The 24035-nt window shown below is 40.9% G+C and overlaps 1 protein-coding gene across 7 annotated transcripts in view; it reads right to left on the bottom strand.

The window, feature by feature from the left end:
- Nucleotides 1-24035, bottom strand: part of NCOA7 (nuclear receptor coactivator 7) — a 146051-nt gene that overhangs the window by 22471 nt on the left and 99545 nt on the right. For 6 of the 7 annotated variants that reach the window (XM_053913721.2, XM_071219683.1, XM_053913720.1 and 3 more), the window contains 2 exons: nt 20947-21992; nt 20120-20288 (listed from right to left, as the gene is read on the bottom strand). In XM_053913721.2, the coding sequence (XP_053769696.1) occupies nt 20120-20288; nt 20947-21992 (1215 nt within the window). The remainder of the gene's footprint in view (nt 1-20119; nt 20289-20946; nt 21993-24035) is intronic. The other variant, XM_053913724.2, reaches the window with a different exon arrangement.

Below are 24035 nucleotides of genomic sequence, written 5' to 3'. Positions count from 1 at the left end.
AAGAAGGACCCATTATTCTGGAGGAGCAGTAATTGGACAGCCTCTGCTTGATGAAGACTACCCATTCCTACCACCCATTGGGAGGGTGAAAGGGATGGAAAATGAGAGAAAAGAAAGGTCTGTATGAAGCCTGAAGGATTTCCTGCAAAAGGGAGGATTCTTTTGCCTAATACCTTCTCTTTTGAAGTTTAAGATTATTAGAGCATCTCTGATGGATTAAGGTGGTCCTAACAGAGGTAAGCCTCTGGGGAAGGGTAACACCTCTTCCTCCACCTGCTCCTTGAAAAGAAGCGGGAGTGGTCTTGTCTAGATTGACGGCTTGAGATCCATGGGAATGCCGTGATTATTTGAGGAACCGGTTGACCGTGCATGGTTAAAGCTCCCTGCCACAGAAGGCATACTATGGAGGAAAATGGCTACACACATCAATCTAGGCACGAAGCATTCTTATCTGCATATGCCACTCTCTCTAGGAAAAACTATCTCAACCTGGGTAGGAACCCAGGCTGACCAGGTAAGTGAGCTTCTCCCAAGCCTCAGGTTCTCTTGAAACTGCTGGGTTCACAGTGAGTGGTCGGTCATGGCCCTAGGTTTGTCACTGGAGTGAGTGGCCTATTCTGCAGCAGTCAGAGGTGAGACCACAGCAGCCAGGGCCAGTCCTTTACACTGAGTGAGCTCTGGGCTTGTTAGACTTGCCACAGGAGAAACTCTCTAGACAAAGAGGAAAAAGGCATTCTCAAAATATCACAGAAAGAGGCTCAGAGTTATAAACATTTTTAATATTAAACACAGAAGCAACCTTATAGTTTTAGCAATGCTGATGAAATATAGATGCTACCTAGAAAGAAAAGATGGGATTCCCTGCCCCAGGGACCTTACATTGCACTATAACTCTAAGCAGCAAGGGTTACCATGCCCAATTGAAAGATTAAAAACACTGCGGTTGAGCCCAACCGCAGTGTTTGGGTAGAATAATACGCCTAAACTCCCCATCCCTGGAAATGTTCCAGCCAATCTGAGCTAACTGCCTCTTCTTTTATGACTGCTGAGCTCCAAGGGGCACCATTTTCTGTTTCTGTCCACAGTCAGAGTTCTCACAATACGGGCAACTACTTCTTTGGCTTTGGGTTTTATTAATGGAGTTTAATATTAGTGAAACGCCCTGGGTGGCCCTTAGGACACATGCTGCCCACTCTCTGTTCCTCCTCCTACACCTTCCATCAACAGGCTCCCAGCACTGCTAGCTCTGTGCTTGGGGAACTCCTTGGGGCGGCCCCCTCACCTCAGCCACGTTTGTGGGAATGGTTCTCCACTGGCTGAGGCAGGCTGGGCAGTAGCCCTGAGTGGCCTCCATCCTCTCTCAGGGGGTGGATTCTGCCTGACAGGTAACAGTCACCCACTTCTTGGGAGGCCTCAGGTGAGATGAGATGGGAAACCTTAAAAGGGTGTTGTGCAATAGAGCACCCCAATGGGAACTGTTCATGTCTCTTCTCAGACACGGTCACAGCCTGGTTTCCCTCAGTAACAGCCTTCCTCATGATGTTTCTGCATTCTCTCCTACAGAACAACCCCCACGGCCAGCTTCTGATGGAAAAGCAGGAGGAATGAGGAATGAGAAAGTCATGTTCAGGGAGAGAAAATTCGAGTTCATTTGGAACCAAACTGATGGCTTAATTCTGACCAAATGGAAGGAAGACTCAGTGTCCCTCTTCCCAGCCCTACTTTAGCTCGATTCTCCATCCTTTGTTTATGTTACTTTTACTAATTAATTGAGGAGGAGAAGAAGAGGATATGACTTCATCTTTTTTTCCATCCAGATTAGAGTAGAAGTTTACTTAAGTTTATTTAACCAAAATCTTGGAATGGTTCTTTTTGGCTAACTGGGTTTTCCTGGTGGTTAGTTCCCAGAACTCAACCCTACTTTCTGGAAACAGGCCTTAAGTTCTGAAAATTCCCCTCCTGGCCCTCTGCCTCCACCTCAGCCACTCCTTCCTCAAGACTTTATTGGTGAGACTCTCACCCCGACCCCCATCTTCCCCCTTACCCCAGCCATGAATCCCTCCTAGGTCCGCACACTTTCAGGTCAATCTTTCCGTCTCACCCTCCTCGCTGACCCCTAGAGGCACAGCACTGTGAGCCTTCCACAACACCTGCACTTCCAAACACCTGCCCACAGAAACAGAAACAATCGTTCTACCTCCTCCTTTGTGACGGAGGATAATGCTGGGCTTGCTTGTTCGTGCTTATCCACCTTAAGACCACAGCAGCTAACCTTGGCTAGGAACGACACTCCTTCACGGGGCGTCCTACTCTCCTCCTGGCCTCTTCCTGGACTACTGCACACACAGCTATTCCAGAGCTCGGCTTTCTCGAGCTCTCACCCTCAGTCTCACACCTGCCTCCCTCCCTGCCCAGAGGATTGTCCATTATACCATTCCATTAACGTGCTCCCCTCCGCTGGCCCCCTTGTCAGTCTGCATCTTCAGGAAAAGGAACTCTTCTCCAGTTTTAACCCTCCCCTCTGTACTTTCTACAGTCCCCCTCCTCGGTGAAGTTCCTCCATTACTTCCACTTCTCCTCTCTGTCCTCTCCCTCCCTTTGTCTCCCTCATTTCAACCCACAGACCTGCTTGCACTGCCCCACCCTTAAAACAGAAAAGTCTCCACATCTTGTTTTTCCCTAGAGCTCCCTTCCCACATCTCATCTTCCCCTCAGAGTACACTGTTAACATTTGGGTTAGCAGACTTCCTACTTCTTTTCATTCTTGAATTCTTCCATTCTGATTTCATTAATCTTTTAGTACATGCCCTTGGCTAAACCTGCCTCAGACACTGTCTAAAAGGAGGCAAAGTTTTAGAATCTTGTCCCCTCACTACTCCCTCACTACTTTAGTGAAGCTCATTTTCTCCAAGTGACCTACTGTCAAACTGAACAGTACCTTAGGTATCACTGGCCTTGACCTCTGAAAGCCTGCTGGTGGCCTGTTTTGAAGGTCACTCAGGGACTCACCCTGTGGTCTCGATGAGTCTTTGTGTACTTCTCAGCCTGTAAGCTCAGGACACTATGCACAGCCTCTGGCCAAGCTACCACAATTACCAGTGTATTGGCCGGGAACCATGGGTGTGGTAACACACGTGAGCAGGGAACTGGGTCAAGAATCGGGTCTGGCAAATGCTAATGTTTAAGGAGGAAGCAGTAGAAGTGGTCCTGGAAGGAAGCCAAGAAGAAATGGCGAGAAGTAGAAGCAATTTTATAAAAGGCAGGTTTGATTACTTCACCCTGCAATGTAAAATCCTCCTAAGAACTCCCCATATGTTTTATGAGACATTCAAACTCCTTGGGGTTGCCTAAAAGCTTTGTTTTGTGCCAATCCCCAAAATGTTCTCTTTGTTCCAGCCATACGCTATTATATCTCTGCTTCAACTTCCATTTTGGCCCCTGTGCTCATGCTGCTGCCTCTTTTCTTTACAGCATTTTCTTAAAGAAAGATGACAAAGGTAAGCCCAGGGGAGAATCAGCTCAGGCTAGGGTCAGGAAAGGCTTCCGAAGGGTCATGGATAAGCTGGGTGTTGAAGGAAAGGAAGAGCCGGTTACAGGGAGAAGGGGAGAGGGCATTCTGCCGGAGACTATACGTGCAAACAGACATGGCAGTTTAAGAGCAGGGGCATGCTGGAAGGAGGTCAAGCTGGACATGGCAGGGAGAAAGAAGGGCCATGGGACCAGTTCACTGGTGACTTCTGGCAGGGAATTCGGTAACAGGAACAGGGCTGCTGAGACGCAGGAGACCCAGCCCTGTCCCAGAGTTCTCAGGCTGAGGGAGAGTAAACAAAACCTCCTCACACAGTTTGACAACATGTGACAGAAGCCAGTGGGCCTCTGAGCTGACTGTGTTGGACAGGACTCATCAGGCAGACTGGGGAGGATTTCCTGACAGGAGGATTGAAAGAGCAAGATTTGTTCTTCACTTAGTGCAGTGGCGGGACATGAGAAAGGAGGCCAGAGAGGCTGGGTCACTCGGTCACAGAAAATCCCAGGCACAGGATAAAATGCTTGGACTTTACCCTGAGGCCACTGTGTCCCAAAGTGTGGCAGGGACCGACCGCTCCAGGGATTCAGAGGATACACAGAGGGACATAGTTTGATAGTTACACACTTATTTAAAGTATCAGTAGTAAGTACGACTAGCCTATTATACTTCTGACTTCACAGATATGACTGCTCAGGAGAAAGCTAAGAAAAAGAAGGGTTTAAGTCCTTGGAAGACAACTATGAAGTGAAGGGAAGTGCAGCCAGCATGCAGATAGGGGGATATCTGTGAAGGACGTGTGCGCACCACTGAAGCTTGAGATGCACTGGGGAGGTGACACCCGGGCTTTGGCAGGGAAGGCCTGGCCAGCTCTGCGGTTTAGAAAGATTGCTGTGGAGCCAAGCAGGGAAGGTCAGGCGAAGATAAAACTGACTAGAAACAAAGGCTTTGTTGAGAAGGCTACAATGATGAGCCAACAAATGATCAAGGCCAAAGAGCAGGCGCGGCAGTGGACGTGGGGAGACGCTTGGACCCACTCCTCCAGGTGCAAAACCATTCAAACCCATCCAGCAACAGCCAGGTTACTACCAAAACCTGGCACTTGGGCTTTGTTTGGATTTTCTGTCCAATTACAAATTTGAGCTTAATCAGATTTCTTCATAGACTCAAAGGTCTTTAACATCAATAAGGGCTCTTTTCTGGGTTCACCCGAAAGGAAGCACCTAATTCAAGTTACAAATCTCTATTTAGCAGGCAAAGTTGCCATCTCTGTAAAAGGAATTCAAAGATAGTTCCTGGAAGGCAGCAGCCTTACCTAAGGCAAAAAAGCCCTGCAGATTGTGGGAGAAACCGTAGTAGAGCTACAACTGACTTTCACGTAGTGTGTGGGCAAGCTCATCTCTTCCCCATAGCACCCCCTGGAGGTCATTCTAATTTAATGCAGGAAGAAACAGACGCTTGCACAGATTGACTTGCCCAAGGCCACACAGTACATTGGGGTGGGGGGGTGGAAACGAACTACAGGCTCAGGTCAGTTCGTGGTCTCAACCAATATGCTTCACCATTTCCTCCATGGTCAGTCCCACTGTCCTGGCTTTACTCTTTAATAAAAGCCTGTCACCGACAAAGCTGTAGGGTTCAGGAATATAAATAAATAAGACCTGGTAAAAAATCTGAGTTGATGCTTGGAAGAAAATATTATTCTACTATTCATACTTCAGGTGTATGAGTGTTAGGTAGAATTATAGTCTATTTTATCAAACAAGACTACTAGTTATGGCAGGATGTAATTTACTGTTGCTTTTTTCCTTTGTTTTTTTTTAACACAGTTGTGAGGTAAAGTAAAAAAAAAAAAAGGAAAAAAAAAAGTACACATTTCTAAGTTAAAGACCTGAACTCCCAGATTGGTGCTACTGGTTACCAGCTGGAGGCTTTGGGAAACACCTGGTTGGAGGGGTACAGAGGCTCTCAGGGGCTGTTCCCTGGAGTGGGTCATTAACACTGCCTCCAAGCAGCCCTCCCTCCATTCCTCTGTCTGGCTCCTGCAGGCATTTGGGCTCGCAATTATCAATAATTAATCTCTTTGAGCTTCTAAAATGAAAAAAACCTATATAGGTTTTTGGAGCATCAAATGCAAAAGGAAGTTCATTCTACTTTTGGACAGATCTTTTAGAAAGTCCCTTCTGTGTGATTATCTAAAACTTGCTACCATACAAACCAACAAACTTGACCAAAATGACCCAGAAAGCAGCTCCTGTCTTATCAAAACTCAAGTGATTGGTAAGAAATAAAAATTGGGGCTATCTATACGGAATAAGATATAACCTCCAAAGTACACACTGAATTTAAAAATTATAAGCAGAAACCATTAAACAATTCAACAGCTATTACATTAAAAAAACACACTTCAGAATACATTCTGGCACAGAGAATGGGAAGAAACAAAACAAGGAGAGGGACAGATATGACCAAGAGAGCACTAAAACATACCTGCACGCAGCCCCACTGCTCACTTGTGTCACTGATTATAAATTACAGACACACCAATGCCCTCCAGTCCCAAACCTCAGGGCTCCATTCTGAACACAGCCGCAGACGCCCAACAAGGCAAAGCACTCTTCACTGCAGCGGTTGTTATCAGAAAACCACCACATTTTAAAACCCACCTCAATGGTCCTGGGTTCCTTTCATGAAAAAGGTCATTTTCCTTGCCCTGCAAAGTCTCTCCAGATTCAATATTCTGCAACCCCAAGCAGGGGTGTGCAACCCTTTGGCATCTCTGGGCCATACTGGAAGAAGAGTTGTCTTGGGTCACATATTAAATACACAAACACTAACAAAAACTGATGAGCAAAAAAAGGTTTTAAGTAAATTTACGATTTTGTGTTGGGCTGCATTCACAGCCATCCTGGGCCGCATGCTGCCCATGGGCCATGGGTTGGACACCCCTGGAAATGAAACCAAGGGTTAGTGGTGCCCAGGTATAATGTCCATTCTTAAAGGGTCTCAGTATGCCTATAAAAAGAAAGCTTTATGGTACAAATTATTAGAAAAGGTGCTTGTTCATAGTTAAACTAAGGTAAAAATAATTTATTTAAAAATAAAGTTGGAAAAATGTAAAATAAAAGAAAAAAGAAAACTTTATTTATAAAGTTACTAACTAAATATGCTTCTGTCTACCTCACTAAAAATAGTGGGAAAGTTCTCTTGAGACTCATTGATCAAAAACAGCAGTTACAGTTAAAAAAAGATCACTCAAAAATAAGTAAAAACTAAACATTTTATGAATAACAATGATGGAGGCCTACAGCTGGCATCCCATAGCTTAGACTAAGTGGCAGATGCATTCTTTGTAGACTGAATACTACTTTAAAAAAACTGAACAGTGGCTACTACCGAAAAATTGGGGGGATCTGATGCACAATTCTTATTTCAGCTTCTTCTGAAAATGATGGGAATCCCTAGCAACACCAAGCTCACGTTCCCACATAGCAACATCCGTTGGAGGTAGTATAGAGGCTTTTGGCAGCTGTTCCCTAGAGCTGGTAATTAACGCTGCCTCGGAGTGGCCCTCCCTCCATTCCTCGTCTGGCTCCTGCAGGCATTTAGGCTTTCAATAATTACAGTTTCTGCATACTTACTCCCAAACACTGTGTGCAGCACCCATTGCAGGGATGAATTTTCCGGCAACGGGAAAGAGATGGACGAGCTACTCTCCGAAGTGCTGGCGCTCACTCCTCCACCAGAAAGCACAGCCACCACAGTGAAGAGCTCACTTATAAAGGGGGTTATTTTTTCATGAGTGCAGGTCGGGCCACAGAGTCACTGATTAACTCAAGGCATTTGCCAAAGCTGGTTAGTGAAGTTACTCAAGAGTGGCTGGCCAATAAGGTTCTTCTGGAAGGTAATGAGGAATTTCTAGAACTTTAAGTTGATGAAAAAAGGTAAAACAACCAGGAAAAGAATGGAAGGAAGCAATATCGCTTCAAAACATTTTATAATATTAAAAAAGGGAAGTGTGAATATTTACATAAGTGACTAATAATCCTATAACTTATATTTGCTCAGCAGTTTCCCAAAATTTATAGCTTGTGTTAAACACAAAGAGAGAAAAATAATTCCTTTAGGAACTGCTTCGGAGGTCTTTTGGTTTTTTTCTTTATTAGTGACATGCCTTAAAACATCATTATAAAATTACAGTATGACATAATGGTGTGTGACACTTAAAACTAGTTTTCCAGAATATAGTTTGGATTCTGAGGTGTACTAGGTTTGGCTATGCAGGGCCGAGTTGTCCCAGAACCTATAGTATTTTAAAGACTATTCAACGCTCTGGTCTTCTTAAAAATGACAGCCATTTTAGATTTCAATTTAGCCCTGATCCCATTAAAAGCCAGCTGACCTACAATCAGAAAATTTAGCATTAACTATGGTTAAAGTCTCATGCTGGGAAACTAGGCCAGTTTGAAATTCCTTTAATTAATCTTTTTTTTCTCTCTAAGGACAATGTTCTTAACAGCATTTTGCTTGGTCTTCCTGAGGGTCCTTAGAACTCAGTCATCGTCCTATTGTAAAGTGAGTTTCACAGGATAATCAATTTCCTTCTTTAGGATTTTACGTCTTGTTACAAAAGTAATAGATGCTCACTAAATGCACACAGGTAGAATGATGGCAGAGCAAGATACTCTGAACGAAGAGTAGTTAACAAAATAGTGGATTTGTGTGTGTGTGTGTGTGCAATTATTATATTAATCCATGCATAGACAATAGGCCAAGCTACAAAAATAAAGTATAGTTAGCTTTATGTAATAAAATTATGAGCTTTTTATTTCCTTTTTGCTTTTCTGTATTTTTCTAGTTATATAAGTTGTATGCATTATTTTAATTATAAGGCTAAGTTATTTAAACATCTTTCTCTATTTAGACTATAGGCTAATTTATTCGTGCATCCATCCAACTAACTTTTAAGAGTATATTACAGAGTACACCCTGGGCTGTTTCTAGGACACAAATGTCCTAAGACTTGATTGCTGCCCTCAGAAGGTTAAGATCCAGTAGGAGAAAGCCACAAGAAGTCCACATTTGTAAGAGAGTGGAGAAGTGCTACGACAGAGGCGGGAGTACGGTGGAGGGACATCTAAACCAGGCAGGGAAAGTTTCTTAGAGGAGACATTTGAACCCATGCCCTTAAGGTGAGGTGGGTAAAAGGGGAAGTCAGGCATCCCAAGCAACCAGCAATAAGTTTGATTCACATTTCGTAATGTAGACACATAGCTAGTTACCCACAGAAGGGTCAGAATAGGAGCAAGAGATCCTAAAGATGTTAAATGGGTAAAGGAAAGCTAGATGTGGTGACTGACCCATGGATGTGGGGAGACGACTGAGGGGCAAGCTTCTGCCCACATTCTGGCGTCGGAGAGTGAATGGCTGGTGGTACCAGCTACCATGATGGAGAAAGCAGGAGGCAGGGGTTCTGGGGAGTGTGGGAAGGACAAAGATGGAGACGCAAAACCCAATGTAGGGCATGGTCTGTCTTGTGTTTGTTTGAGCCATGGGTGATCCAAAAATTGAAGACTACCAGGTGTAAATGTGTTTGGAGCACAGTAGAAAGTTCTAAGCTTTAAAGGATGGGCATAGAAGAAAGAATTAATTAGGTACAGGCAATTGTGTATGTATAGTAAGAAAGAGAAAAGGTCATTTAAAGGGAAACATTTAATGAGGAAACAGAGGAAGGAAAGACTGGGCCAGGATGATAGAAGGAAAGGGGGTGGCAAATGGGGGATGGTTAATGATGTCAAATGCTAGAACAAAGTAAAACAAGAACAAAATAATGCCCCTTTGTGTATCACCTTCTGGAGAATGACTACGAGATTCTAGCATTCTAACCCAAATCCAAAGCAGCAGGATGTTCAGGGAAGGACCTGAGTATTCTGAATGTTTAAAGGCTCCTATGTGACTTGATTAGAAAGCTAATTTTGGCATCCAATGATCTAAGCCATGAATTCTATGTTAACTCCATACATTTTCATATTTATGAAACATTACATTTCTCCCCAGGCTTTAGTCCACAACATTTCAGAATCTGGAAACTGAGATGGATTGCTACTTAGGGGAAAATATCGCCAGACTTCCGAGCCTCCTGTCAATGCCTCTGTGCCTGTGGGTTGCTCACCAGACCCGTGCAGGCTGGGAGAGGACTGTGACTGCTAACCTAGGGAGAGATCATTGTGGGGTGTACTGTTTCGGGAAACAAGGATTTTCAAAGGTAGGGAAGAGAAGAGAACCACTCGAGTTTAGAGGCATAGTATTTAAAAAATGTCACAAGTTACAAAGGTTCTAGACATGTTGAGTAAAACCCATAAAGTAACCAATCTCAACAAAACTGCAGATTCAGGCAGATCAAGTAAAAGCTAGAAAAGACGGCCAGTGTGCAGAGGGCTTTAAAAACTAAACAAGGGGCTTAAACTTTAATCCTGAAGGCTGAAGACATTTTTGGCAACGAGGTGACAAGATTAAACTACCTTTTTACAAGATTTCTGTGGTCATAAGGTATAAAACATTTTAAGTGGAGGAACTAGAGAATAGGAAATTGTGTCTAAGTACATGGTGCTGTGTTGATAATACCAGTGACGTAACAGAAGACAACCGGATCTCATGATACTAGCTTCAGAGAACGAAATTTTGTGCATTTGTTAGTTTTCGGCCAGATAACCACTGCAGCCCATAAAAGTTCTAATAATGAGCCAATACTAGAACCAGCCTGCAACTAAGCTAAAACATCTAATATCAGGGAAAGAACATTTAGTCAAGCTCTTTCCACACGATGTTCTGATTAGACCACTCGCCATTCAGTTAATGAGCACTCCTGGAGTATCATCCATAAAATGTCAGTCACCTCTTCTGCCCATAATCGCTGAAACATATTTAGTGAGATGAAAGGTACTTCAGAAAAATCCAAAGAGACGAATAAATTTGGGGATGCTGCAAATTTTCATTCCCTCATTAACCAAGAAATGACTTTGAGTGTAGGAAGGATTCCCTTCCCACTCCATTTCAGTGATCTGTCAGTGATTCTCAACCTTTTTCTTTCTTCCTTTTTTGATTTAAAATTTATTGTATTTTCTCATTACCATTTAGTCCCCTTACCCCCTGCCCCCCCCCCCCCAGGAATCACTACACTGTTGTCAACCTTCCTCATCTCATGGCACACATAAACTTAGTACTAAAATTCTACAGCACATTAAAAATATATTTTTTGCCAATCTGACAAAAAAGGTAGAATTTTTATTGATTTACCAAAAAAAGTAATTATCTACCCTTTTTACTTTAAAGTGACCTTTTAAGAAATCAAGTGCCTGTACTTGAATATAAGGATTTCTAGTACCAAGAATTAACCAATTAGGTGCAACCTTAAGTGACATGACCAATAAGATACAACTCTATTATTTGACCTATATATTCATAGTCAAAGGCAGAGCATTCACACCAGACGGCTATTGTCGTGTTGGCGGTTGTCATTTTTTTAATTAGACAATCTAAGGGAAAAGAAGCCAGTGCTCCTGACGAAATAGTCAGGTATTGCATGTTTCAAAAATTCTTGTGGTGCAACAGTGTGCCTTTTGCAGCACACCAGTTGAAAGTCGCTGGACTAAATAAAGATATAATTAATAGTTTCAACTGTCTGCTGTGGTATCTGGTTATGAGAATGGGATTTGCAATCTAAGAGATTTGAGTAGAAACCCTGGATTTGATATTTTGCCAGTTGGAGCACAGCGGTTTCTACAGTTGTAAAGGGGGAATGAGGGCATGTGCCTCACAGAACTATCACGAGTATTAACTGAGACGGCCCGTGCACAGAGTCATCCAGACTGCCGTGCCTAGCACGGAGCCCAGGAGGGCATTGGTTTAGTACCGTGCCTGTGCTCTTAGTCCTCTCTGACTTAGAACTGGAGAAATTGATAACTGAGCAGGTGAGTTAATTTCTCTGATGTTCCCCTTTGAGTTTTTAAGAGTGGCAATCCTACTTTGGATGATGAAGATACCACAGAAGCATCTTTGTAAAGGTGTGTGCTCAACCAGAATAATCCAATGCATTTTATATAGTTGCAATTCAAGCACCAGAATTATATCAGGGTCCAAAGAAGCTTAGACTCACAGTTTAAAACTGAGTAAGATTTCAAATGGATGGCTCATCACAGAAAGCTCAGTACTCATGATTTTCAGGTTTTACTCTAAAGATTCCAAAACTAATAGTGAATTCTTTTTAAGGACAAAAGGAAAACACAGAGTTAAAAGGTAGATTCTGACTAGGATCCACCACGAACCAGTCACTTCTAACAATACAAATAGCTTTGACATAATAAAAAAATTACACACAAGGTCTTTGTATGCATGGTTGCTTCTACTAGCAATGTGAAAAGGGAAAATATGTCACAATTTATACTTACTATAGTAAAAAATTGAAAACCAACAGGGTTTGCACTAAAATAGTCTTTAAATAAATATATATATATATAAAAAATAATAAAGACTACACACACACATATATATCCATATATACAGATAACTAAATAGTCTCAAAATCAAAATGTGATTAGAGATAAAAATTTAAAAAATCAATTATATTCTACTATACCAGTAACAGGAAAAACAGTAAAGAGCAGAAACTAAAATCAAGAAATTCCTATAAAGGTCTATTAAGGGAACTATGAGCACAAAACTCTACTTTACACAGAGCTAAGAACAAACTATGGAACACATTTAACTATGAACACTTCTTTCTTGTCTGTGGGATCGGATTTCCATTGGATATCTTTGGGGGAACTGCTGACCTAAAGAAAAGGCACACTTCCTAAAAATCAGGGCCTTGAACACTGGGTTCCGTTCTCTGGGCTAGACAACCGGGGCGACTCTGGAGAGTATACACACTGGAGGAACCACTGCTACTGCTCACAAACTGGATCTGAGAAATGTGTGTGTTGTACGCCATGGACCGCACCTTTCAAAAGGTCAGATACTTGTGTGCTCATAGGTGCATTACTCATTTTAACTTGGAAAGTATAAAAAAATCCTAACTATTTTAAAGTGCTTGGGAACTTCCATTATTCTTGACATGTAAGGAAATGTCATGCTTTCTAAGGAAATATTATGCTTTCTAAAACAGAGTAATTTAACATGTACAATGAGTTTATTCTAAATATGGGCAGGCACAAAATATAACTACCCATTATAAATCAAAGAGCTTGCTGCTCTTAATTAGAAGCTGATTAGAGAAACATGGTATTTTAGAAATAAGAATTAAATATATATTTGTATATCAAGATATAAATATATTTATTACTAAAGAAATCACATAGAATAAAAACCCTCAGGCCATTATTGACTATATCAAACAAATGTTAGAGAAGAAGCTCTCATTCAACTTGAAAATAAAACATTTGTAAAGCTACATTAGCTTCCTTTTTCATCTACCAAAATGATAATCATACTACTTAGATTTCCCAGCATGAAGCACAAAGGGCATTATTATGCTGTTGGTGTAATGCCACATGCTTTCATGTGAAACATGTATTTAAAAGCCTTAAAAATATTCTCTGACCTGGTAAAACCACCTGAAGGATTTTACAAAGGTGTTTAATGCGGCATTGCTTATAATGGCAAACAATTCAGAACAACCTAACATCCAAAGCAGGAGCGTGACTGAATCAACAGGGAAACAGAAAGGGGTGTCATCTCATCCATGTATATAAGATAACACAGTATTTGATATGGAAAATGTGTACAACTTATAAAGTAGGGAAGAAGCAGATTGCAAAAAGCAGATTCCGCCTACTCCCCTTGCTTATCTGTGTGTTCAAGTACTGCTGAAATTATCGTAGCACAATTATTTAAGTTAAAAAATGTTTTTAAATACCCTCTCTCCTCTTTTCCCTCTTTTACTAGCTTACTTATCACACGAATCCACACTAACCAATTAATTCACACTAGATTAAACATTTATACATGACTTGGCAGATTCTACATAATTCCTGCAATTTAATTCCATTTCCATCTTATTTACTTAAAAAGCTGGATAATATGAGATCAATTATTATAAAACATTTCAGAGATTAATAGGACACAGTAATTGGAAAAAGGAAAAGTTTTAATTTGAAAAGGAATTATTGGTACCAAAAAGGTAATAATCTCTTAAAGTTAAGAAAGAAAAAAATACAGTAAGTATTTTTTATATAGCACAGTATCTGAATATTTGGAATACAATATACATTAAGTCTCTAGAGAGGGCTAGGAACTCTTCATAAGCTTCTCAGGGTAGGGCCCTACTCTTGTTTTTGTACGACTAGCCCAGTGCCTGCTGGGGCACACGCACTCAATCACTGTTTGTTCAAATAGGATCTACTTACTTAAAACTCACTACGACCCATTTTTCAAATTAAGAAATCATGTTTTAAATGGTTAAAAGCGCCCACGGTTCCTAAGGATTCCCCTTCATCACTGCCTGATTCTGGGGGTCACTGCTTCACTGGCCAGAGCAGGGCAGTCCAACACCCCACACCCCTCCTCCAGGACAGGGCACGGTATTGTCTCTCCTACTTCAGATCCCTTCCAGCACTTGTGCAAAGGGAAGGTGCAAAAACAAATGCTTGTCAACCACCTTGTTGACTGTAGCCCTCTGTCATTGTAGGGTTAGCTTCCAGATAAAATATTTAGTGTTGTTTTTACAGTTATAGAAGTATAGATTAATAAGAAAGCTAAAAATAAATTTTAATACAATAATTTCCAAAAAGTATTAGGTTTAGCAAAGGAAAATGCAGATGAGTAAATACTGTGAATATAATCAAATACAATAAAGTTTTTTAAAAACTATGTTTTGGTGATAATGCTACTACAGTTGTCCCAATTTTTCCCCCTTTGTCAACCCCTCACCCGGTATGCCCAACTTGCTTAGGCAAACCCTACACTTTATCTTTATGGGTCATACATATAAATTCTTTGGCTACTCCATTTCCTATTACTGTACTTTACATCCCTGTGTCTATTCTGTAACTATCTGTTTATACTTCTTAATCTCCTCACCTCTTCACTATTCACCCAAAACCCTTCCCATCTGGCAATCATCAAAATGCTCTCCATATCCATGATTCTGTCTCTGTTCTCTTTGTTTGTTTTTTAGATTTCAATTTTTGATAGGTATGTGTTTATTGCCATTTTATTGTTCACAGTTTTGATCTTTTTCTTAAATAAGTCCTTTTAACATTTCATAAAATAATGGTTTGGTAAGGATGAACTCCTTTAGTTTTTTTCTTGTCTGGGAAGCTCTTTATCTCCCCTTCAATTCTACATGATAGCTTTGCTGGGTACAGTAATCTTAGCTGTAGGTCCCTGCTTTTTAGGAATTTGAATTTTTCTGCCAATCCCTTCTAGTGTGCAAAGTTTCTTTTGAGAAATCAGATGAGAGTCTTATGGGAACTCCCCTGTAGGTAATTAGCTGCATTTCTCTTGCTGCTTTTAAGATTCTCTCTTTATCTTCAACCTTTCGCATTTTAATTATGACGTGTCTTGGAGTGGGCCTGTTTGTATCCATCTTATTTGGGATTTTCTGTGCTTCCTGGACTTGTGTGTCTATTTCCTTCACCAAATTAGGGAAATTGTCTTTCATTATTTTTTCAAATAGATTTCCAATTCCTTGCCCTTTCTCTTCTCCTTCTGGCACCCCTGAGATGCAAATATTGGAGTGCTTGAAGTTGTCCCAAAGGCTGCATATACTACCCCCATTTTTTAAAATTCTCTTTTCCTCTTGTTGTTCTGATTGGTTCTTTTTTGCTTCCTTATGTTCCAAATCATTGATCTGATTCTCAGCTTCATCCACTCTACTGTTGTTTCCCTGTAAATTCTTCTTCATTTCAACCGGTGTATCCTTCATTTCTGACTGGAACTTTTTTATGCTGCTGAGGTCCTCACTAAGTTCCTTGAGCATCCTCATCACCAGTGTTCTGAACTCTGCATCTGATAGGTTGCTCATCTCCATTTTGTTTCGTTCTTTTCTTGGAGTTTTGATCTGTGCTTTCATTTGGGCCATGTTTCTTTGTCTCCTCATTTTGGCAGCCTCCCTGTGTTTGTTTTTGTGTATTGGGTAGAGCTGCTATGACTCCCTATTTGGTAGTGTGGCCTAATGCAGTAGGTGTTCTGTAGAGTCCTGTGGCACAGCCTCTGCTATCACCCAAGCTGGGTATTCAAGGTGTGACCTTTGTGTGGGCTGAGTACACCCTCCTCTTGTAGTTGAGCCTTGATTGCTGTTGGCAGGTCAATGGGAGAGACTGGCCCAGGCCAGTCAGCTGCAAGGACTGGCTGTGACCACTGACCACAACTTCTACCCTCCATGGAGGATCAGCGGAGCAGGGGCGGGGTGGTGGTGCTCCCATGTGGTCTGCAACTGTCCACTGGATGTGCAGACTCTGGAGTTTCCCGGAAAATGTAGGCCAGGGTCAACTACCACCTGTATCTTCCCTAGGGCTGCCCAGCATGAGCTACCAAGCAATGTGCAGAGAGCTGCTGCTCATGCTGGGCTTGGAGGCTCCCATGTGAAGCCAAACTGTGATCCAAAGTTGGCTGATGCTAGTGCCAGTCGTAGGGTCAGTTAGTAGAGGTATGGTGCTGGGTCTCACGGAGGCTAGCTGTTGTTTGCTTGAGAGGATTTAGGAAGATGTGAAGCCTGAGCTGAGACCAGCCATTCATATGGAAAAGCCACTGTTAACAACTTGGGTACATCTGTGAGTTGGGTGGGGTGAAGCCTCACAGATTCATCAGGGCAGAGCCAACCATGTAAGCCAGGTTAATGGAGTCTCAGATATGGCCTCAACCTTCCGGCTCTGTGGCTCAGAAAAGGAGCAATGGCCTCTGCCCACCTTTGTGTCTTAGAGAAAGCTGTCCCCAGTTCTCGCCTTGATGCCAGATACTTTGTTCCTCCCTATAAGCCACTGGTACCTTTCAAGCGGCCACCCCAGTGCTGGAGCTCAGAGGGGTAAGTCTGAGTCCGTATGCAGCCCTTTTAAAAGGTGCCACTTGGGATTCTAGTAGTTACTTTCATCAACTCCAACCCTGCTGGTTTTCACAGCCAGAAGTTATGGGGACTTATCTCCCTGACACTGGAACCTTGGGCTGGGGGCCTGGTGTTAGTTGGGACTTCTCACTCCCGAGATAATCCTCCTGAGTTTTTATCCATCACCTGTGGGTGTGCGATCCTCCTGTTCCACGTATCCATGTCTTCTGCCTGGATAGATATGGTTTCTTTAGTTCTGTAGTTGTCAGACTTTCATTCAACTCGAGTTCTGACAGTTCCGGGCAATGGCTGTTCTAAAGTTTGGCTGTAACTTTGATGTGGTAGTACAAAGAAGCGAGCCATGTTTACCTATGCCTCCATCTTGCTTGGAAGTCCAAATAATGTTTTAAGTAGGCAAATTCCAATACGATTTGGCTATTCTGGCTCATAGTCACTTTCAGGATGGTGTGTAGGCCCTGGTCTAACAGTATAATACTTGACAGTGGTTCTCAGTTTGACATGATTCTGTCCCTCAGAGGACATTTGTAAATGTCTGGAGACACTTTTGGCTGTCACAGCTGGGGAGGTGCTACTGGCATCGTGGGTAAAGGCTGTGCATGCTGCTAAACATCCTACTACTCACTGGACAAAAAATTATGCAGCTCGCAATGTCTATTGTGCCAAGGTGGAGAAATCCTGTACGGATAATTAAAATAAGGTAGAATTATATCCAGTGTCCTCATGTGTAAATTAGCATCAAGAGTGAGAATCTCAAAAACCTGTGAAATCCCAGGTTTATGTCAAGTTCTGGACACTTTGTGAATCTCCCAAACACCCCACTGTCATCTTGGGCTGATTGAAGAGAAAACCAGGATTCCACAAGTGGCAATGGAAGCAGGGTGGGTTTAAAGTTGACATACACTTACTCCTCAGCAAAAGTGGTCTTGTCTCAAGTGGCAGTGTATCAGTGTGCAAGAAGAACTAGCAGCATTTTGGATCCACGGTTGTCTTAGACCTTTTGACAACTTCAACTGAGTTAAATAAAAATATTATGTATTTAGGTAAACTACTTCTTATCTCTAATTTTTAGGATCTAAAATTTGATAACAAGTGTCGCACTGAAAGCGAAGGAGACAGAGACCATATGCAGCTTCCCATCCACGCTTTCCCTGCCCCCGCCCTCCCTGTTTTCTTACTTGGCAGACTATTCATTCAATGATGGAGTTAAATGAGCTAAAGAGCACACTGTAAATGCAGAAGGGATATTTTTGGTAGAATTAATTTCTTAGTAATAATAACAAAAAGAAAAAGCACAAAAATTTTTAAGAAGTATGGAGAGGAATAGTGAAATCATTTGTAAAGTCATGTCAACATCAAAATATTATCCTCCTATGACAAGGAGCTTTGGTGCCTGAGCAGATGACAATAAGTTGTCATGTCTAGAAGGTCCATGAGAGGACACTGTAACCTAGAAAGGGAGCCACTGTTAGGATGGAACTCAGCTGCTGAAACTTTAATGCATGTAAAGATCCAATAAGCAGAAACGTTTAGTTTCTCGTAGCAAGGGAATCCAGAAATCACCATCAGAGTGAGAAAATCATTGCACGCTACTTCCTGGCTCCTTCAGGATTTTGTTGAGCCTTAAGTCCTAGAGAATTTCATAAATTAAAAATAAAAATAACCTTTTCTTATTTCCTACTGTGTACCTGGAGTTCTGAGTAGGAATTAACTATAAGATTTCTCCATCTTTTTCAATCTTAAACTACAGTGTGGCTTCCTTTAGGGTAGGTTGAAATGCAAATACATAAAGGAGCAATTAAACAAAAATTTCCAAACATATACACAAAAAATCCATCATTAATACAGTGAGATATGATACTTCCCAGACAATTTTTGGTTATTTAATAGTTCAAGAAAGAAAACTAAGTATTGCCAGGTTATTTGCTAGCCAAAGACTGATAAGTCAAGGACACTAACTATAAAATACAATATAATGGAATTCAACAAGTGACCTACTTTAGACAGCTCACAAAAAAGGTCAAAGAGAAGTACTATTTCAGCATTACAGTCTTCTTCTGGGTTAAAGAATGAGAGTAAAATTAACTACATGTGTGAGGTTGCTATAATTATTCTAGATGATTCCCCTTCCTTATGTTATAAATAATACATTTTCCCAGGGAGGAAGTGCTACATATGATGGGTAGTTTTTCTGATAGACCCCCGAAGTTCGCATGGCTGAAAGTTTCAGTGCTTGGTTTCCCTAACTTACAAAATTAGGAATCGGCTTCGATCCCTAAGGTATTGTTTGGCTGTGACACTTGATTTTCAACCTCTGATTTTAACAGGACTAAAAAAATTTACATTGCTTCTGTGGAAACATTTTAAAATAATAACAGAAGACACATTTTCTTTTTATCTCCACAGTATCCCCAGATTAAAGTTTCAATGAGATACTGTGGGGGTCATGGGTGTGGGTAGAGGCGCATATCACGTAAGTACAAAACAAATTACGTTTAATGTTCATGTTAACATAGATGTGTGTCTAAGACAGTGAAAAGATATTAGCGAATTCATTAACTAAAATGCAATGAACTTTTTCCAAACTTTTAAGTCCCATTTCTTTTTCAAATTAAATTATAATTCATTAAATGAGACAATTCCTGATGAGAATTCTCATTCTGGATACTAATCAGCCTGATAGCGTCCCCTTGCTTGGAATTTAATTTTGCTTTATTATTAGCAATTCATGCTTAAGGAAGTGCGCTGAGTACGTGTTCTTGGCACGTGTGTGCCAGAACTTCTGCCGAGATGCTGATGTTTGATGAATGGTCAGGAAAAAGAAGTATGTCAGTTTAACGATTTTGAAAACTAACTGCAATGCCTCTTTAAGGCATTTTTATTCCACCACATATAGTAAAGGAAAATAATTTTTCCTAAAAATAATGTTTCCTATTTTTATTATAAAAATGAATTCAGTGATGCACTGCTGAAGAAGTTCTATGCACTACGTGCTATCCTGGACTGTGATATAACCAATAAAATTTCTTCTTTGGTAATTTAAAATGCAAACCTCTGGAGGTATATACTCCCTGGCTCATGGTATGCTTCTCAAGCTGCTGAGTCACAGATACTCCTTCCACGAGGCCAAAGCAATCTTTAGTTCCCCAGAAGGAGCAGCACTTTAAAAATTACAATCATGCCTCTCTACAGCATTAGAGGGGTTTGGATCTGCTCCACGGAATTCCTTGCTCTCAGCGGAAGAGCACTTCCAATTACCGGCACTCCAGAATATCTAAATCTTCCTTAATTTAAAATTCAACTGTGCAGAAAGTTGTGACAGTGGTTCCGCACACAGTACCAATGATGACCTCCAATTTGCTAGGTTGAAACCACCTGTCAGCAGGTAGCTACTCAAATATTCTTCTAGAAATTCTAAAATGTGCATGAGAAATCTCTTAAGGATAAAATTAAGTATTTTAAGATTAAGTAAAAATAATTAAGATGCAATGAGACTCTAACTGACCAACAGATTTTCCATGTTAGCCCACACTCACCTCTCCCGAGGGACAGCAAACCAGTACTCGGGCTGCTTTCTGCGCTTGCCGTACTGCTGGACCATGGCTGCAGAGTGAGTGGCAAAGGACTTTCTCATTGGCTTTCCCACTTTAATGCACAGAAACATGGGTGGAGTCTTGCTTTTCTCTTCTTTTGAAGGAAGTATATCTGAATCACAATGGCAAAATATCTTCAATAGGGACAATATTGGTGACAGTAAAACCTTTCAAACTTACAAAGAATAGTTTAATCCCCTCTTAGTGATGCAAAGTCAAAACACATGGCAGAAACATCATACACCATCATCACACTGGGACTAATAAACTTTTCAGACCTTCTGGATCACACAAGGAGAGAGCTTGGGACGTTTCAGATTGGTCTGCATCACCTGAGAGGCTACGTATTATGAATAAGCATAAAAACCAGAAAATACCAAACAGTGGGAAATTGTGACAAGCCACAAGAATACTTTTAATGAATGATATTGGGACCCAATCACACCATAATGTAACAGTTTAGAACTGAAATATCTTCAAAACATATTTCAAACTCCTTTAGATTTAGAAATTCAAGGTAAAAAAGGAAAGTTACTTAAAAGATTAAAATAAGCAAACTACTTTTGAAACAGAAATCTATGTCATCTAAAATTTCAAATTAGATACTGCATATTGCTAGTATTTTCCAATTATTAATGTATCAGTAAAGACATGCCCTATTGAGAAAATATTGTTCTCAAATGATCGGACTGGTTGTGCTACCGCATATGCACGTCTAAGAAAGGCAACCACGTAACAGAAGATAAGGACATTAAAGCAAAGGGGCTTACCTTCGATGGGCACCTGAATTCTCTTTAACAGCCACAACTGGATTTCAGATTTATTATCTACTTGTGCGCCTTGACAGCGATTGTCCAGACTGGATTCCAAAGAGTCGCCTAGAGGCTCTTTACTCATGTTTTCTTCTGTAGAAGAGCCTAGTTGCAGTGGATGGGGTGTTTTCTCTTTCACCCAGTTTTTATCGGGGTCTTTATGGCCCTCAGCTGGGGGCTCAACAGCCTGCTGAAGAGAACTGCTAAGGGTGATGTCTATTCCTGCTGGCTCAATACTTTTGCCATCACTTAATTCTGCCTCCTGCAAGTTATCCGATAACTGTGACCCTTCTTTGTTCTTACTAAGATAGTATTCAATAAGTTTAACCTTATCTAGATCTTCATGTATGTTCAGTGTGTTTTCCATCTGGCTTTCTGGAGAGCCAGACTGCTTGTCCACCTCTGGCATTTTATCTTGCTTCTCACATGTTTCTAAATCTAGGGCCCCCTTCAGTTCAGCATCACTCTCTGTTCTTGAAAAGTCCAGGGCTGACTGCACCTGCGTTTCCACAGCAGAACTGATTATTTGTGACTCAGCCTTCCGTTGCTCCTCGGGGTCAGGAGAAAGGCGCTCCTCTGAGGTGTGTCTCTTGTCCATTCCACTATCATTTTGAGAAGGAAGTTCTTCCAAGTCAACGAACTCATCTTCCCCTCCTAAAAGGGAATTTTCTTTGGCTACAGGTTTAAACGCAGTGTGAGTGTCAGGAGGTCCTTTGCTGACCTCAGTTACTGTGGTAGATCCATGGGTTGCCTCCACAGAGGATTCCAGGTCCTTTAACTTTCCTGACACCAAGCTGTCTGAGGGCTTCGTATGTGTGTGTTCTGTTGATTTCTCCAAAGGCCTTGTTGATCTGGAATCTGAAGTGATGGTTCTCTCCTCGCTCTGCTGCCGTTTATCCTTGCTGAGAGACTTGAACTTACTAAACGGGTTGATATCCTTCTCGGAAGCCAGGTCTTCCCATTCTCCAGGCCTGTACAGAGGACAAAGATCCTGAGGTAGGTCACTGTTGAGGGAAAAATGGTGGGTGCACATGGAATGTTAAAAACAAAACCAAAAACGAAATGGAGGAAAAGCAAAAACCAAAACAAAACCCAGCCAAAAACCAAAACATAAATATGCCACAACTTAAATTCATGGGTAAATGATTTCAGAATAAGAAAATGAAATTTAAAAAATTAACTTCAAAATGAAACATAAATCAACTAGAAGGAGTGGCAAAACGCAGAACCGTGAAAGTTGTACATCCTGCTAGAAGACATGGACGGTGTCTGAAGTCATTTATGAACACAGGGCTGTCACACCAGCTTCTAATGATAAAATGATGTTTCTGATTTTCATGAAGGAAAAGACAAAGCAGAGGAGACATCTTAGTACTTCGATTAAAATTCCTTAAATATGAAAAGCTTTTCTTTTTTATAATATATATGTATATATATATATATATTACATAAGCCAACTACATTAATTCTGAATGACTCATAGATCGAGTAGCTACACATTTAAGTGACTGGCCCTGAACCCTAGTTTCAGGTTTCATGACTTAGGATCTAATGCTTCCAATGACAGACATCCTTCTATTCCCAAGACAGCCAGAGGAAGCTTCCACTATTATTGTGAGTATACACTACCTGTTCCATTTTGTAACTTTAAAATATGTAGAGACGTAAATCAAAGAAGTTCTTATAATACTTAAATTTCTTAACTCTTTCATTTTATAACAGTATCATTTTACTCTATGGCGATGGGTAACTGGTTTTATCAGCTGACACTTCCTGACCTGGGCTGCAATCAATTTTTTCTTTACTACCCATATGTGAGTTATACAAAAATACTAAATAAACATGTTCTCCAAAATTTAAGATAAATAGACAAAAAACATATGTTTTAAACCATGACTGGAAATAGCTGGAGTAATCCATGTTTTCACTTACCTTAGCATTTACACTGGGTTAAAAACAGAGATAGAAAACCCCTTTTTAAAAATAATATTTTCAGATTTCAGAAATAGTTTTTTTTTCTAAAAAGGCTCGATCATATTCTAGAGTCAAATGAATTAGTGCAATGTGGCATAATTTACATGCTGTGACCCAAAATTTAATTAAAGGCTATAAGAAGTCCTGCAACAAAGAAACCTGGGAGCTTTTCACATATTTGGTCAATAAGGAATACTTTCTTCCATGAGTGTCCAAACCCCTTTCTCATTGCTTCCTTATCTACTTAGCTCGACCCCTAGAAAGAATACATTTGCACTCTAATCAGCCTCCTGTATTACCTTCTTGTCTACCCCTCCCTCCTTGTTTTCCTTTCCACTCCAAGCTGAGATTAATTTAGTCATCTGCTTCTTCTGCACTGCAGCTGCCAAGCAAAGTACCGCTGGGGCAAAGTACATAGTTGTGTGAACCGAATCTGCTGCTGCTGAATGTTTTCTGGACTCAGCCAGGCACCTAATGATGATCAATAATCCTTTCAGTTGTTCCCTTCCTACTTTCTGTGGCAGCTGCAGTTACAAAATGTCCTACACAAAAAATACAAAGCTTGAAGTTGAGGATGGAGAGATTTTATATACACACACACAATTTGCACATGGCAGCTGGATAATTTATAGTTCTTGTTTTACCATAAAATTTGAACCTATTTTAAACTTTTCAACAAGTGATGGAATTCTGAAGTCAATAATACTAAGTGCATTTCACACTGAGTGCACTCATATAATCTGTTCTGCTCATTGGTGCATATGTTGTTCATTAGACTGAAAAATCTTTATATACCTGAGTCAAAGGCAGGAATCAGAGCGTAACTCTGAAATAATTTCATCACATTAGCAGCCAGTTCTTAACTCTTCTGTCTCTCCCGGGTATGCCATTAGCCCTGTGTCCCAGATCATTAAGCACAATCTCACAATGAGAGAAATCTTCCTGTAAAATGTATCTCCCCTTTCTATTATTAAAAAGGATACTTAACATCCTAAGCTGAAGATGTATAATAGTATTATTCCATTAGAAGTCATCACTAGGCAAGAAGTGCCCTTATTTGCCTGACCAGCCAC

The sequence above is a fragment of the Desmodus rotundus genome, chromosome 11 (genome assembly GCF_022682495.2).
Source record: "Desmodus rotundus isolate HL8 chromosome 11, HLdesRot8A.1, whole genome shotgun sequence".
NCBI lineage: Eukaryota > Metazoa > Chordata > Mammalia > Chiroptera > Phyllostomidae > Desmodus > Desmodus rotundus.
Note: the sequence above shows the minus strand (reverse complement) of the source record. Positions and strands in the feature narration are given on the sequence as shown.